We start from the raw sequence: 14,716 nt of genomic DNA, 5'->3' as shown, positions 1-14,716 counted from the left end.
ACCGCCCTCCCCGCCTCTCTCCTTTCAGGGCGAGGTCCCAGCTCCGTCTCCCAGCCTTTCTTCTTCTTTTTTTTGTTTTTTCACATTTAACTTTATCCGATCCTTTCTTGCGCTTACGGGCCTCTTGTCCCCCTTCCCTGAGCCCTAGTTCCGAACCTCGTTCCGGATTTTGGTGGGAGAAAGTGGGGCACAGTGAGCGTCCTCAGGACTCTAGGGCGGGGGACGCCCTGTGGAACCCTGAGGGCAGTGGGGGCGATGGGTGGGGATGGGGCAGCTGGGGCACCAGCAGCCCGAACAATAGCTTTAACTCTTCCATCCGTGAGTTTTAAATCACGAAACGTCGCGACTCTCCATCTCCTTGTGTGGAGCGCCCCGTGGAGCAGGAACAGGAGGTGACCTGCCCTAGCCGGGGCAGAAGCAGAGGCAACCCCTTCCCGGCCTTGACAGCCCCCCGCAGTCTCCCGGCGCTGGGGGATCCCCCACCGGAGGCTACACCCCTCTCTCCAGGGCACGGGATCCCAGTGCTCGGGGAGGCCCCGTGGAGCCCGGCGTCGCCACGCGGCTGCGGGCCCGGCTCCTCGGATCCCGGCTGCTCCTCCGCTAAGACCGCGTCCTTTAAGGCCTTGGTGGGACTAACAGAAGCTCAACCCTCTTCCCACCGTGCAATCCGGTTCTCCCCGCGCCGTGCACCTCCGGACGCGAGTCGGTACCGTCTGGCCAATGGGCAGGCGCGGCGGAATAGACGTCACAGGATAGCGGGGCGGCGGGTGGACGCTGAGCGCCCCAATCAGAAAGTCACCGTCTCTATGGGCACAGTTGTGAGGCTCTGCCCCCGACGGGACGCATTGTCTGGGGACAGGGCGCTCCGTGGGTCCCAGCATAGCCGGAAAGATGCTCCGGGAGACGCTCCACCAAGTGGCCTGCAAAGGCGGCAGCGACAACGGCCTGCAGCGCCGGGTGCAAAGGGCGTGGGCGTCCCAGGACCGAGGCGGGGGTCGCTCTGGGGCCCAGAACACCAAGGGGTGCGGCTCCTGCTTGGACCCAGCGGAGAACCCCTGCCTAAGGCCTCTCGCCCTCCCAAACGGTCACTATGACATCACCACCAACCAATCAGACGGCGCGCTCCTTGGCCTCTCGACTTCTTCGCTTCCGGGAGGCGGGGTTCCACCTTCCGAGCGCCTCGCCTGCCTGAGCCAGGAGGCGGATGAGCTCTAGTGGCGCTTTGCTCCAGTCTCTGCATCTGAGGACCCCCTGCGGTCGGCGCTTCGGCCGGATGCAGGTCTGGGTCCCTAAGGGCGTGAGGGTGGGGCGTCTGCATCCCTTACATACATAGCCAAGTCCCCTTGGACAACTGGCAGCGGCCTCTGGTCCTCCTGCCACAGGGCCAGGGTCCCTGAGTGCCAGCTCGGTCCAGAGGGCACAGCCCGGCCCCGCGCTGCCCACGAGGTCGGTGTTTCAGGAAGAGAATCGCGGGTCTCTGCCTCCAGCTCCCAGGAGAAAGGAGGCGGGCTGGAAGCCAGCCATTGATTCCGGGTGACAAAGGGGGCTCCCATGAGTTCCGGTCCAGTGCTCTTGCCTCACCTTCCTGGGGACCTGTTTCCCAGGGACCCGCCCCTCCCCCGCGTCTCTGTGCTCAGGCATGAGTCTTGGTGGGAGAAACCCTCTGCCTTTTGAGTCCCGATGAGAAAATAAAGGTCGTGACCCGAAGTCACAATATCAGGGATGAGTCCGAATGTGTGGGATCACCTGATAAAAATCATCTTGGGCAGCCCTGGCTGGCATGGCTCCGTGGACAGAGCATCGGCCTGTGGACTGTAGAGTCCCAAGTTCAATTCTGGTCAAGGACACATGCCTGGGTTGTGGGCTTGATCCCCACTGGGGGGTGTGCGGGAGGCAGCCAATCAATGATTCTCATCATTGATGTTTCTCTCTCCCTCTCCCTTCCTCTCTGAAATAAATTTCTTTTTAAAATCATCTTGGGTAGCCTAAACCGGTTTGGCTCAGTGGATAGAGCGTCGGCCTGCGGACCGAGGGGTCCCAGGTTCGATTCCGGTCAAGGGCATGTACCCTGGTTGCAGGCACATCCCCAGTAGGTGTGCAGGAGGCAGCTGATCGATGTTTCTCTCTCATCGATGTTTCTAGCTCTCTATCCCTCTCCCTTCCTCTCTGTAAAATATCAATAAAATATATTTTTTAAAAAAATAATAAAATATATTTTAAAAAATAATAATAAAATCATCTTGGGTAAAAAAAAAAAAAATTGATGAAAACCACTGACTGGTTGGAGTCTGGCCCTGGGTTCCTGGAATCTCCTCCACGTACAGCGTACGTTTTTTAAACTTGGGAGCCCACGTGGAAAGTGCAAACCTAACCCCCTATTTGCTCAGATACTGTCTCGTCCCACTGTAATGACCAAATCTCTGCGGAAGCCGAGAAATGCGGGATCTTGCCCGGCCTCATGACCAACGAGTGAGGAACACTGAGCCGGCAGGGCCCAGGGCTGGAACAGGGTTTGAACAGGGAGGAAGGCGACAGCATTCGAGGCAAAGGGAGATTTTAAGTGAAGCCTGCGGGGCAGCCCCTGCAAGGACCCCCGGGCACGGCTGGCTGTGGCTCCGAGGAGCGAACTCCAGGAAGCAAGGCTGGAACGGGGCTCACGGCCTCGGTGTCCAGGGTCTTCACCTCTGAGGGCAGGGCAAGCCCCAGGGCCCCGCCATCCTCTTCCCACCCCCAGGATCATACGGGGAAGCCTGTGTCCAGAGGCAGTTTATTTCCCAAGGTGAGCAGCAGCACACAGCAAGTACACATGGCTTTTCAGGTGACGTGTTCACAGAAAAAATAGAATCTGTCACGGGCTTTCTCGTCGCCGTCACCCCGTTCTGAGGCTCAAGGATGGGTCACCCCTCTCCAAGTAGCGCTTTCAAAGCAGCAGCTTGGCCCAGGCCCCTGGGGGTGTGGGGGAGGGCACTGACCCCTGGGGGGCGGGGGAGGGGAAACACATGAGCAGCACTTATTGCAAAGCTAAGGCAAAAAACACAGAGCTAGCCGAAGTCTCCCCTCACCCCAAGGACACGGCTTGCTGAAGCCCAGGACACAGACCAGACAGGCTGGGGATGGGGCCCTGGCCCAGCCTGAAGCAGCAGCAGGACTCTGCGTGTATGCGTGTGTGCGCGCGCGTGGAGAGGGGGAGGGGGACATGCTGAAGAGGCAGCCGGGACGTGGAGGGGCTTCAGCTCACACACATTCCCTTGGCCCCAGCATTGTTCCCCGAGCGTGGTCCCCAGTCCTGCACTTGGCCCCTTGCATCAGCCCTACGTCAGGGGGCGGGCCCTGCTCAGGACCCTTCCGCCACCGCACCCCCTAAGACACCATCATCCCTGCAAAACGTTCTTGGGCCAAGCCCCAAGTCCCCCGATCGCCCGCCAGGGCGGCAGGGAAAGGCAGAGAGGAAGGCGCTAGCTGGGGGCCTCGCCCAGCGCCGGGAACTCCTTGCACATCTCCCGGACAATCATGCGGTCCATCTGGCACTGGGGCGAGGCGTCTTCCTCTGTCAGGATGCGCCGCAGTGTGGCTTGCAGGTCAGGCAGCCGGTGGCGGTGCTGCAGGTAGGGCGTGGAGCGGACCACCGCATGCATCAGGGAGAGGTACTCCATGCGCAGCTGCGGGAAGAGCAGGCAAAGCTTAGGGACCCTCCGGGACAGGCCACGTGGACCCCGGGGCTGTGGGCACCCAGAATGTACTTGGCACAGAACTGGCCTGCGATAGTTCTCGGTCGAGTACGTGAATGAATGAGTGAATCATCCGAGATAGAAAGTCCCAGGAGGTGGCTGGCCTGCAGCAGTCCTGGCTCAGAGAGGTGGCAAGAAGCAGCGGCGAGCCCCTGCCCCTCCTTTGTTTTTATCTTTTAATGTTTTTATTGATTTCAGAGAGGAAGGGAGAGAGAGATAGAAACGTCAGTGATGAGACAGAATCATGGATTGGCTGTCTCCTGCACGCCCCCCACTGGGGCTCGAGCCCGCAACCTGGGCATGTGCCCTGACCAGGAATCGAACCCAGGACCCTTCAGTTCCCAGGCCGACACCCTATCCACTGAGCCACACCGGCCAGGGCACTGCCCCTCCTGGTAACGCTGCCTGCGTTCAGAGGCCCCCTGCTTCTTGCTGTCTTCTCCCCCTGGAAGATCTCCTTCACACAGCCTCAACCGTGCCCACTCACACCTCTGGCCTCGACCTGTCCCGTGAGCCCAGACGAGCATCTCCACCCGCCCACTGTCCCTCCTGCACCTCGGGGTCCTCAAACTCCTGTCCACCATCAAAGTCACGGCCCTCCCCATGGTTCCAAAGGGAAGGCTTTCTCCTGTTCTTTACCTGGGTAAACAGCACGCTGTCCATTCAAATGTCAGGCCAGACCCGCAGGTGTCCTCTGTCTCCCCCCCTCCGCCCCGTCCAGCCCATTCCTAAGACCTGGCCATCACTTCCTGGCCCACGTGCTCAGAGTCCATCTCCCAGTCCCAGCCCCCCTCACCTTCCCAGCACCTCAGGTGAGAGAGCTCTAACAGCCCCCACCCCCACCCCCATCGGACACCCACACTGCTCCCTGCCTCGCTGAGACCCCAACCCACGGACCTGGTCCAGCATGTCCTCTTGGTCTGTCCCCTTTGCCATCTGCATTTTTCTTTTCACCTTTGATGAGGCAGCATCACCCTGCTAGCTCCCACCCCTAGTCAGACCAGCACCTGCCAATCAAGTCCAGGTATCTAAGCAACAGACAACTGCAAAGCCAGCACAGGCCTCATGGGCACTCCAGACCACAAACCTCCCATGAGCGTGGGCGTGGGCGTGCACTGACTGGGGCTCCCCCATGCGCTTCTCCCTTAAAGCACCACTGCCCAGCTTCTCTAACTGCCCGGACCGCTGGCCTTGTGCTTCATGGGAAACAAGACATCTTTCTTTCTCTAATCCTCACCCAACAATACTGGGTGTACCGGTTAATAATGCGGATTTCTCCCAATAGATGGAGTTACACGTATGTTGATATATCTGCGATTTGATGGTGTGTGCTATTTTATTGTATTGCTCCTTCAGATGACCACGTGTTCCCATCGATGGCACACGCACTTTCTGAGCAGCACTTCAAAACGTACAAAGTTGCCCTAACCAGTGTGGCTCAGTGGATAGAGCGTCGGCCTGCGGACTGAAAGGTCCCAGGTTTGATTCCGGTCAAGGGCATGTACCTTGGTTGCGGGCACATCCCCAGTGGGGGTGTGCAGGAGGCAGCTGATTGATGTTTCTCTCATCATTGGTGTTTCTAACTCTCTATCCCTCTCCCTTCCTCTCTGTAAAAAAATCAATAAAACATATTTAAAAAAAAAATGTACAAAGTGGAAAACTGGGTCTCTGAATGGTCTGCCTCAAAACAAGAAAAGTTCTATTGGGACGGTACCCACAGATTACCTGAAGGATGGGGGAAATGTGTAGCTAGCGATGGACATTACTTTGAATAAAGCACTTTTGATGTTTCTCTTGAAATTATCATGTTTTCTTTGGATTACAAAATCTGCATTATTACGGTCAATAATGTGGATTAATTATTAACTGGTTAATAATGCCGATTAGTTATTAACCAGTTAAAAATGTGGGTTAATTATTAACCAGTTAATAGTGCGGATTAACTCTTAACCGGTTAATAATGCGGATCAACCATTAACCGGGGACTGTGCCCGTTCTCAGTCCGTCTCACTCCGCTCACACTCCCTGCTCCTCCTCCAAACAAGTGGCTCTGGGCTCCTGTTCCCTTGGTTTTCTGTAGACGGCTCTCTACAGTTTTCCTTCCGGGTTTCTCCCTCCGGACCTGCCAGGCCCGCGCTAAGGCCTGGACTCCCTTCTGGCCTGTGCATCCTACTCTCCGAGTGCCCGCCGGCCACGGGCTTCCCACCACATGGGGCTCAGGCGGCTCAGCGCTCTCCTGCCCCCGCGGCCTCCTGCCGGCCCTGTGCCTGGATGCCTCGCAGGGGTCGTCTCAATCTTGACACGGAAAACAGCTTGGCTCCGTGCTACCCCCCGGCCACAGGCCACGGGCCACCTCACACACCAAGTCAGTGCGGGGCGTGGCCCCCAGGTGTGTGGCTCTGCCCCCTAGAGCGGGCGCCATGGAACTGCTGGAGGTCTGAGGTCTCCAAGGACGAGGGGGGGGGGGCCCTGAAATTCACCAAGAAAAGGGTGGGACATGGTGCCAAGAGGGGGAAGAAGGAGCTGAGCAGGGTCCTTGCAGCCACAGGCAGGCAGCAGCCCAGGGCTGAGCCCCGCCCCTCCGTGTCATCAGCCGCTCAGGACACAGCCAGGCCTGGCCCCTGCGGCGCAGGTGGCTGGAGCTCATCCCCGCCCTGAAGGGTCCGGGTGCAGGCCACACGTCCAGGTTGGGGGTTCAATCCCTGGGCGGGCGCCTGCAGGAGGCAACCAATCGATGTTTCTCTTTCTCATCCATGTTTTTCTCTCTTCCTCTCGCTCTCTCTCTCCTTGCCCCTCTCTCTAAAATCAATACGAACATAGCCTCAGGTGAGGATTAAAAAACAAAAACCACCACCCACAACTCCACCCCCTCCCCGTGTCAGGTCCCTCAGCATCTCAGCAATCAGCACCTCAGCACAGGCCGCCAGCCCTGCAGACCCAGCCCCACACCCGGCCCCCTCCTCCCCCCCCTCCCTGCCGCCCACAGGACCCCCGCGCCCCGTCCTCCTGGCACTCCCAGCGCCACTAGATGGCCCCCTCCTGGGAGAAGCACGCGGCCTGCACCCCCACTTCCACTCTCCCACCTCCCACGGCTCCTGGGCTCCAGTTTCCCCCTCCCCACAGACCCCTCCCACCCCCCACCCCCGCGGGCTGCAGGGCCGGCCTCGCGCTGGCGCGCCCCCAGGTCCCCAGCGCCTCCCACGCGCCCGCGCCAGCAGCCGTGTCACTTCCCCCGTTCCCGCTTCCCGGCACCTTGTCTCCGGGCGACAGGTCGGCGATGTGGCGCACGGTGATGTCGATGAGCGCCATCATGTCCGTGTGGTAGAAGATGGCGGCCGTGGCGGGGCTGGCGAACACGTCCTGCAGGAACTTGAGGACGGAGTGCGGCGGCGCCGGCTCGTGCTTGAAGATGCGCACCGGGTCGTCTAGGGGCGCGGGGCCGGGGGGGGGGGGGGGGGGCACGCGTCAGGCGGTCCTAGTGTTGGGCCGAGTCTCCCTGGGGCGTGACTGGGGTCCCGGGGTCCCAGGACATGGGCGTGGCACCGCGCACACTCGGGGGGCTCACCCCCTCGGTTGAGGAGCAAGAGCAGCTTCTCGGAGAAGACCTTGACGTTGGCGTGCTTGCCCAGGGCGGCCATGACCACGTTCTGCTCGGCGGCTGCGGGACACACCGGGGAGGTGGGACGGGGCAGGGGCGAGGCCGGGAGCCCCGGCTGGTGGGCGCCTCCCGCCGTCCCCCCCCACCTGGCAGGTGCAGGTTGAGCGCCAGGAGCAGGTTGGTGCAGAGATCCGGCAGCTGCTCCGCGGCGTCCGAGGGCAGCCCGTCCTCCACCACGCTCAGCAGGAACTGGGCGAAGGGCGTGCCCAGGTGCTCTGCAAGGGGCACAGGAGGGCTGCGGCCCTGCCCCGCCACCCGCTCCCTGCACGGCTGAGCGCCCCTCCTGGGCACCCCACCCCTGCAGGCCACTGTCGGGGGGGCTCAGCCCTCAGGCAGGGTCCTGGCCCCAGCGGGCTCTGGGCTCCCTGCCTTCTTACCATAGTGGGCGCAGGGCACGGCCTCCCCCATGGAGAAGACCATGGCCAGGATGAGGGCGGAGTAGCACAGTTTCTGGTGGTCTAGGGGGGGCAAGGCGGGCCGTCAGACACGCCACAGACGGCAGGCACCCCCCTCCGGACGGCAGGGAGCTCCCCTCGCCTCACCCTGCGTGTCCGTCTGCATGTCCCGTGCCAGCTCCACGGGCAGCACGGACAACACGAGGGTGGAGATGATGGCCGCGTCCAGGCTGCACATGGCGCCGAAGCACTTGAGCAGCAGCAGCCGCAGGGACGCCCGGTGCTCCTGACAGGGGACCTGCGTGCTCAGCGCCGGAGCCCCCCCCCCCCCCGCCAGGCCCCGCCCCGCCAGGCCAGGCCCCGCCCCCTGCCCGCACGCACCATCTGGTAGTAGGCCACCAAGGCCAGCACAGACTCGAACTGGTTTCTCTTGCACATCTTCTTGCAAACCTCAGGGTCCGCGTCCGTCTGTGGGGAGGAGGGAGTGGGGCGGTCACTCCGTGTGGGCCCTGCGGCCGCAGGTGAGGGAGCCAGGGACGCGGAGGGGAGACGCCGAGGGCCAGGGGGTGGCGCAGGGCGGGGCAGCTGGGGACCCCACCCCGCACCAGGATGCGCAGCAGCTCGTCCAGGTAGCAGCGGATGACGCCCTCGTCTTCGTACAGGGCCCAGCTGCGCTGCTGGGCGTCGTCCTTCCGCTGAGCCAGGTCCGCAAAGATCACCTCCAGCCGCTGCTGGTCGTGGCAGATCTGCCCCGAGGGCAGGGCCGAGCTCAGGTCCTGGGGAGAGAGAGGCAGGGCTGGGCGCTGGGCAGCTCCTAGGACCTGCGAGGGGACCAGACCCAGGTTCTCTCCCTCCCGCCACCCTGGTCCCCATCATGCTCCCACCAATACCTGTTCCCATGACCCATCCCCCCACATCAAGGCTCCCAAGGGCAGGAGCCAGCTCTCCCTCCCTCTCCAGGTAACTCCATGCTCCCCGCGTCTGGATAACCCCCGGGACAGGTTTCTGCATGAAACACTTATGTGGGGCCCCAGGAGGTTTGGCTCAGTGGCTAGGGCGCCGGCCTGCAGACCAGAGGGTCCCGGGTTCGATTCTGGTCAAGGGCATGTACCTGGGTTGCAGGCTCCTCCCCAGCCCAGGCCCTGGTCAGGGCTCCTGCAGGAGGCAACCAATCGATGTGTTTCTCTCACATCGATGTTTCTCTCTGTCTTTCCCTCTCTCTCTTTCCCTCTCTCTCTCTTTTTTAAATATATTTTATTGATTTCAGAGAGGAAGGGAGGAATGACAGAAACATCAAAGATGAGAATCATTGATCAGCTTCCTCCCACATGCCCCCCACCGGGGACCGAGCCCGTAACTTGGGCACGTGCCCTTGACCAAAATCAAACCCGGGACCCTTCAGTCCGCAGGCCGACGCTCCATCCACTGAGCCAAACCAGCCAGGGCTTGCTCTCTCTCTTCCTCTTCCTCTAAAAGATCGATGGGAAAATATCCTTGGGTGAGGATTAACAACAACAAGATTCTCTCTCCTCACTGATGTTCCTATCTCTTTCCCTTTCCCTTCCTCTGAGATCAATAAAAGGATATTAATCATAAAAAAGGAAAGAGACACACGTGTGGGGTGTTTCCCAACACCTTGCCTCTCATCCCAGACCTGGATAAACCTGAGACCCCACCCCCAATTCTACACAAAGTGGTGCCACGCCTCCCACGTTCCCCTGGGACCCTGCCAGCCAAGCATGTACACCTGCCCAGCAGAGGAACGCCTCAGCCCACTGCTCCCCAAACCCGTCCCCGAGCCGCCGGAGCCCCGGAGCCCCGAGGAGGTCCCCACGGTGTGGACTGGGCTCACCGCCTGCCAATCCTGCCCGCTGGGCCGTGCCCCCACCCCAGGGTGTCCATGCACCTCACTCACGTCTGAGTCAGCCCTTGGGCCTCCTCGGAGCTCTCCAAGCACCCACTTCTCTCCACTCCCAAGGTCAGCAAGGCAGCGCCCTCACTCATGCCCTACGCGCACACCTTCCTGCAGCCAGAGCGCTCTGGGCCACCCACACCTGGTCTCACCGGTCACCTGCCCAGGCCCCACCTCCTCCCCACCACCTGCACGCTCACTCCGTGTTCCAGCCGTGCTGGGTGCTGGCCTCGCCCACTTCCCCTGCCCCTGCGGAACGCTCTTCCTCCCCGTCTCCTCCAAGGCTCAGCCCAACTGTCCGCAGCGCCCAGCAGAGCGGAGGCCCCGCGCCAGAGCTCAGCCAACGCCTGCCAAGGACAGGCGGGCACCAGTGGGAGGGGGGGATGGGGACGGGGATGGGGACGGGAGCAGCAGGGTGGCCCGCCCTCACCTTGCCTTCTACCAGCGAGAGGAGGATCTGTTCCATGATGGGCGCGCTGGCTGGCACGGAGGCCTGGATGTGCCCCACCACCACGCCGATGGCCACGCGGCACAGCTCGTGGCTCAGGCCCGTGTTCCTCCGCACCAGCTCCATCAGCTCCGCCCCGATGGTCCTGGGCACGGCTGTCTCGGCCCCCGCCTTCTCCTCGGAGGTGCCCAGGCTCAGCGCGCCCAGGGCCTCCAGCTCCTCGGGGGCTGAGGGGGTATCGCCGGCCACCTCCTCTGCAGGGGGCTCGGGGATGGGCCCCTGCGAGGGTGGTGGCTGAGCCTGGGACACAGTGGTGTGGGGGCCGCGGCGGGGCACAGGCGGGGGCGTGGGTGAACAGCTGGCGCCCTGCTCGGACGAGCTGCAGCCGGTGTAGAGCGTGTCCAGGGAGGTGCTGCTGACGGAGGAGCCGCTGGACACAGAACTGGCCCCGGAGGGCGTGGCGTGGCGGCTGCCTGCAGGCAGAGTGGACGCCGTGCTGGGGTGACCCCGCCAAGCCCAGAGCCCCCGCCCCCCAGTACAGGGCCCGGTTCCCCTGCCAGACCCTCCCCCCAAGCCCAGAGCCCCCAACAACCTGACACAGCAGAGCAGCCATTCCAGCTCAGGGTGCCCCCACAATTCGCCCTACCCTGCCTCTCACCGCTCCCCAAGGCCGCCAGGGCCTCCCGGTCTCGGCGCTTCACGGGTGGAGGCGGTGTGGCAGGCGCTGCGCGGCGAGGCTGGGGCGGGATCTGGGGGGGCACGGGAGGTGTGAGGACGGGCTGCCACGGGGCCGGGCAGGGCTACAGGTCTAGCCGCACTGCTGACCCCAATGGCCTTCAAGCCTCTGGACAGAGTCCTTAGCCCTCCCCCCCCCCCCCCCGCTGCCCTCACCACCCACCTGGTAGAGGCCTCCGTCGGCCCCAAGATACTCAGAGCTGGGCAGGCTGTGCTGCCGCTCGAACCCGGTGCGACACACCCCGTTGGGCTGCCTGGCGGCGGCGGCATCCAGGTAGTGGTCACTGGTGGACGGGGTCATGGCTGCAGGGCTGGAGGCGGAGGGGCCCCTGCGAGACAAAGTCTCCTTCCGGTGGTGGATCAGCTTCCTGCCGGAGGAACAGGGGGCCCCTGGGGGTCACCTCACAGCTCCCAGTCTTCACATGCCCCCCCCCCCGGCCCAGGACCTTCCCCCCTCCGGCATCTCCACCCCACTTGGCACTACCCCCAGCTCTGCCCCGGGTACCTCCCTGCTACCCTGAGGGACCCCACTCACTGGAGGACCCCGCGCTGCTCCAGGCTGTACTTGCCACCTTCCCGCATGGCTGCGTTGTGCACAGCCTCGATGGCCCGGTCAATGGCTTGGAGGACATCCTGCTCCACGCCCTGAGGGGGAGGGGGAGGGGGCATGCGATTAGACCAGGGGCCACGGAAGGGCACTGACCGCAGGCCCAGCCTGGATGGAGCCGGGACGGAGCGGGCACCTCTGCGGCCGCAGCCCGAGCGCTAGACGGGGATCGGAAAGCCCCACGTAGGAACCGGGTCCTCAAGCTGCGCCCCGGGGAGCTGGGCGTGGCACAGGGGGTCCCATCAGGGTTTTACCCCAGTGAGGTTCTCAGCTAAGAGGTCTGTGAAGGCCAGGAGCCTAGAGCCAAACACAGCCCGGGGACCCCAGCTGAGGCCAGGGGGACACGCCGGGTCCCTCCCGCGGGGACTCCAGCTCAGGCTGCGATGCCAAGCAGGGAGCCCTAGTGTCTGGGACCTTTAACAGGTCACCCTGGATCCTGCTGACACGTCACAAAACCAAGGTCACACCCCAATGCAGCCCTGTCCTCATGGAGACCTGCAACCATGGGCCAAGGGATCTCCCCTCCCCTCCCTTCCCCACCCGGCTCTCAGTCCTCCCCTGCCCTCCCCACCCTGTTCCCAGTCTCATCTCCCCCAGCTGTTCCAGGAATCTTTCAGCCCCCCCCCCCCGCCCCGGAAGCAGCAGTTCTGTGTTTGTGGCGAAGGACGGACATAATCATGAGAGGGCCTGCCCCTGCCCCTGCCCCTGCCCTGGGGTCTGAGTTGCCATCCCAGCACCTCACAGGCCCCATAGGCCCAGCCTGCCTGGCCCGGGGCGGGGAGCAGGGCGGGGGGGGGGGGGGGGGCAGCCGCAGGACCGGCCACCTCACCGCCCCCGGCTCCTGGCACACGTGTCCCTCAGGCCACAAAGGAGCCTCAGAACTGAGGCGACATCACTACGCAGCAGGTTTGGAAGCTTCCCCGATGGGGACAGACAGAGGGACGCAGAGTCAGCAAAGCCATCCAGGTAACGGGGCGCTCCAGGTTGCAGGCAGAAAGGGGAACAGGACACACACACACACACACACAGAAAATCAGAAAGACGCTGAGACAAGAGGAGAGAGGGGGCCGGGAGGCAAACAGACTGAGGGTCCCAGGAGGAGGCGCACGGGGGAACCGGAGTGAGCGAGCAGGGAAACGGAGGCAGGGGCTGTGCAGCAAGAACCAAGAGCAGAGAAGATGGGGGCCTCCCCGACTCCCCAAACTCCCAGCCCTACTGGCCCTGGGCAGGGAGGGGCTCACAGGGCCACGAACAAGAGGCAGGACTGTCCTCGGAGGCCCGCGGCCCCGCCGTCCCACTCCCCGCCGTCACGCCAGGCGCTGCTAGACCGTCAGGCCGAGGGTCAGGGCCCGGGCCCATCCCTCCGGGAAGGCCAGACGACATCTCCAAATTTATCCCGTTATTTCCGTCCTGGGCTGGGCTGGGCCAAGATGCTTCCTAAGGCGAGGGATTAGGATGGCCCCGGGCGCCTGGCAGTGGGCAGGCCTGGAGGCTGCAGGCCTCCCTCCCCTGTGGTCAGAGTGGACCAGCTGGAGACACTGCACCCCAAGAGCAGGGCTCTTCTTGAGGAAACAGGAGGGAAACGGGGCCATGGTCAGATCAGGGGAGGCCATGGAGGTCACTTCCTCACGGGGCAGCGGCCCCCACTCCAGGCTGGGCTCAAGGAGGGAGGGAGCGCCCTCACTTTCAGAGAAAGAAGTCTGGAAAGGCAGGACCTGAGGCTTGGGGGGCGGGGTGGCCAGCAAGTATCCGCAGGGGCTGGGACCCTTGGTTCAAAATGGGAGGGTGGGCGGGTGGCTGAGAATAGATAGTGGAAGACACTGAGGTCTCAGGGCTGTGGGGATCATCGGGGATGGGGTGCTCATGGCTCCAGGGTCCCCAGGGTATGAGCTGGCGGTGAGGACGTGGAGGGTTGGGGAAACAGGTGGTGTCTCAGTGGTGGAAGCAGTGGGTCCACTTGGGGGTCTGAGGGTGGGAGGCAAGAGTGTGGGATCCTGGGGACCCAGAGAAGGGGCGGATGAAGAGTCTGGAGTCGTGGGGATCCCGGGAAATAGCCAGAATCCAGAGCGGTTGGAATCGGGGCTGCGTCTTGAGTTCTATTTAGGGGGGGGGGGGGTTCAGATAGTGGGTCCCAAGGGGTCTGGGGTCCCAAAGGCTCTCAGTCCCAGAGTCGGGGTTTGGTGGGTCTTAGGTCCTCAGAGTTGGCTGACAAGGGCCTGGTGTGACGCGGAGCTGAGCGCTCCCGGGGTCCCAGTCCTCGCGGGCTTGGGGGTCTCAGGTCAGGCTCGCAAACGCCCTCTCCCTGGAGGCCCCGCCCCCCCTGGCGCTCCGGGGTCGGTCCAGCGAGCCGGTTACGAGGCCCGGCCCGGGCGGCGGAGGCCGGCGGAGGGCGCACTCACCTGCAGGCGGCGCAGGTAGGCGGGCGGCACGTAGCCCGTCTCCCCGCTGCGCGCCCGCGCCGCCAGCCACCAGTGCGCGCTGCTGCGCTCCAGCACCAGGAACGTCTCGCCCGCCGCGAACGCCAGCGCGTTGGGCTCCGCCGAGCGGAACGCGTACAGCGCGCGGTACATGGGGCCGGGCCGGGCCGCGCCGGGGCAGGGAGGGCGGTGGCGGCTGCGGAACCGGGACCCAGGCCGCGAGCGCCGCCGGGCGCCCCGTGACACACGCCGCGAGAGCGCGCACGCCGCCCGCCCCGCCCCGCGGGGGCCACGCACGCCGGCACCGCGCCCCCTGGCGGCCCCAACGGCTGAGTCCGCGGTCCCTCGCCCGGGACCTCTCCAGCTCCAGGTCCTGTCTCCCCGCGCCCCCGGCCCCTCCCCAGAGCCCCCTCTCCCGCCCAGCGCCCCCTCCTCCCCGCTCAAGCCCGAGGGCTTTGGCCCCCCAAGGAGCGCTCCGCCCGCAACCCGACGGCCGCCCCGGGAGCAGTGCGTCCTGACCTAACCGGCTGGATGGCGACCTCGAGGGCGTGGTACCTCTGTGGAGCCTCTCTGCTCGGACCCTTGGCTCATCGGCGCTTGGGTCTCACGGCCCCTCTTGGAGTGGCACCCCGGGCACCACCACGCCAGGGTGGCCGCGGGGAGCGAGAGCGAGGAGGGGTCTTAGAAACAAACCAGCCCGGCTGGTGTGGGTCAGCCGCTGAGCATCGACCCAGGAACCGAGAGATCACGGTTTCGATTCCTGGTCAGGGCACAGGCCCGGGTTGTGGGCTCCATCCCCAGTGGGGGCCATGCAGG

The 14,716-nt window shown here is 63.8% G+C and overlaps 1 protein-coding gene across 4 annotated transcripts; it reads right to left on the bottom strand.

The window, feature by feature from the left end:
• Positions 1–2,750: 2,750 nt before the first annotated feature.
• NCKIPSD (NCK interacting protein with SH3 domain) lies at positions 2,751–14,160 on the bottom strand. 4 transcript variants are annotated; one of them, XM_080673528.1, is made up of 13 exons: positions 13,883–14,160; positions 11,412–11,521; positions 11,040–11,244; positions 10,788–10,890; positions 10,124–10,614; positions 8,387–8,557; positions 8,163–8,249; positions 7,929–8,067; positions 7,764–7,844; positions 7,473–7,601; positions 7,294–7,386; positions 6,981–7,153; positions 2,751–3,659 (listed from the first exon to the last, which is right to left on the bottom strand). In XM_080673528.1, the coding sequence occupies exons 1-13, from the start codon at positions 14,051–14,053 to the stop codon at positions 3,456–3,458; spliced, it is 2,157 nt and encodes a 718-aa protein (XP_080529654.1). In that variant the 5' UTR covers positions 14,054–14,160; the 3' UTR covers positions 2,751–3,455. The 4 variants fall into 4 exon arrangements, with proteins under 4 accessions (XP_080529654.1, XP_080529656.1, XP_080529655.1 ...); XM_080673530.1 differs by having other exon boundaries at positions 7,473–7,575; XM_080673529.1 differs by having other exon boundaries at positions 10,800–10,890.
• Between the last annotated feature and the right edge of the window lie 556 nt (positions 14,161–14,716).

Source organism: Plecotus auritus (genome assembly GCF_963455305.1).
Source record: "Plecotus auritus genome assembly, chromosome: 6".
Taxonomy (NCBI): domain Eukaryota; kingdom Metazoa; phylum Chordata; class Mammalia; order Chiroptera; family Vespertilionidae; genus Plecotus; species Plecotus auritus.
Note: the sequence above shows the minus strand (reverse complement) of the source record. Positions and strands in the feature narration are given on the sequence as shown.

Bases quoted from the DNA above. Each gene is read 5' to 3' on its own strand.
- NCKIPSD (XM_080673528.1), bottom strand. From the start codon at position 14,053: ATGTACCGCGCGCTGTACGCGTTCCGCTCGGCGGAGCCCAACGCGCTG. The intron at 10,615-10,787 runs GTAGGGCGAATT...CTCTGCCTGCAG, and splicing joins GGGGAGCGGTGAGAGGCAGG to GCAGCCGCCACGCCACGCCC. The intron at 8,068-8,162 runs GTGCGTGCGGGC...GTCCCCTGTCAG, and splicing joins TGGTGGCCTACTACCAGATG to GAGCACCGGGCGTCCCTGCG.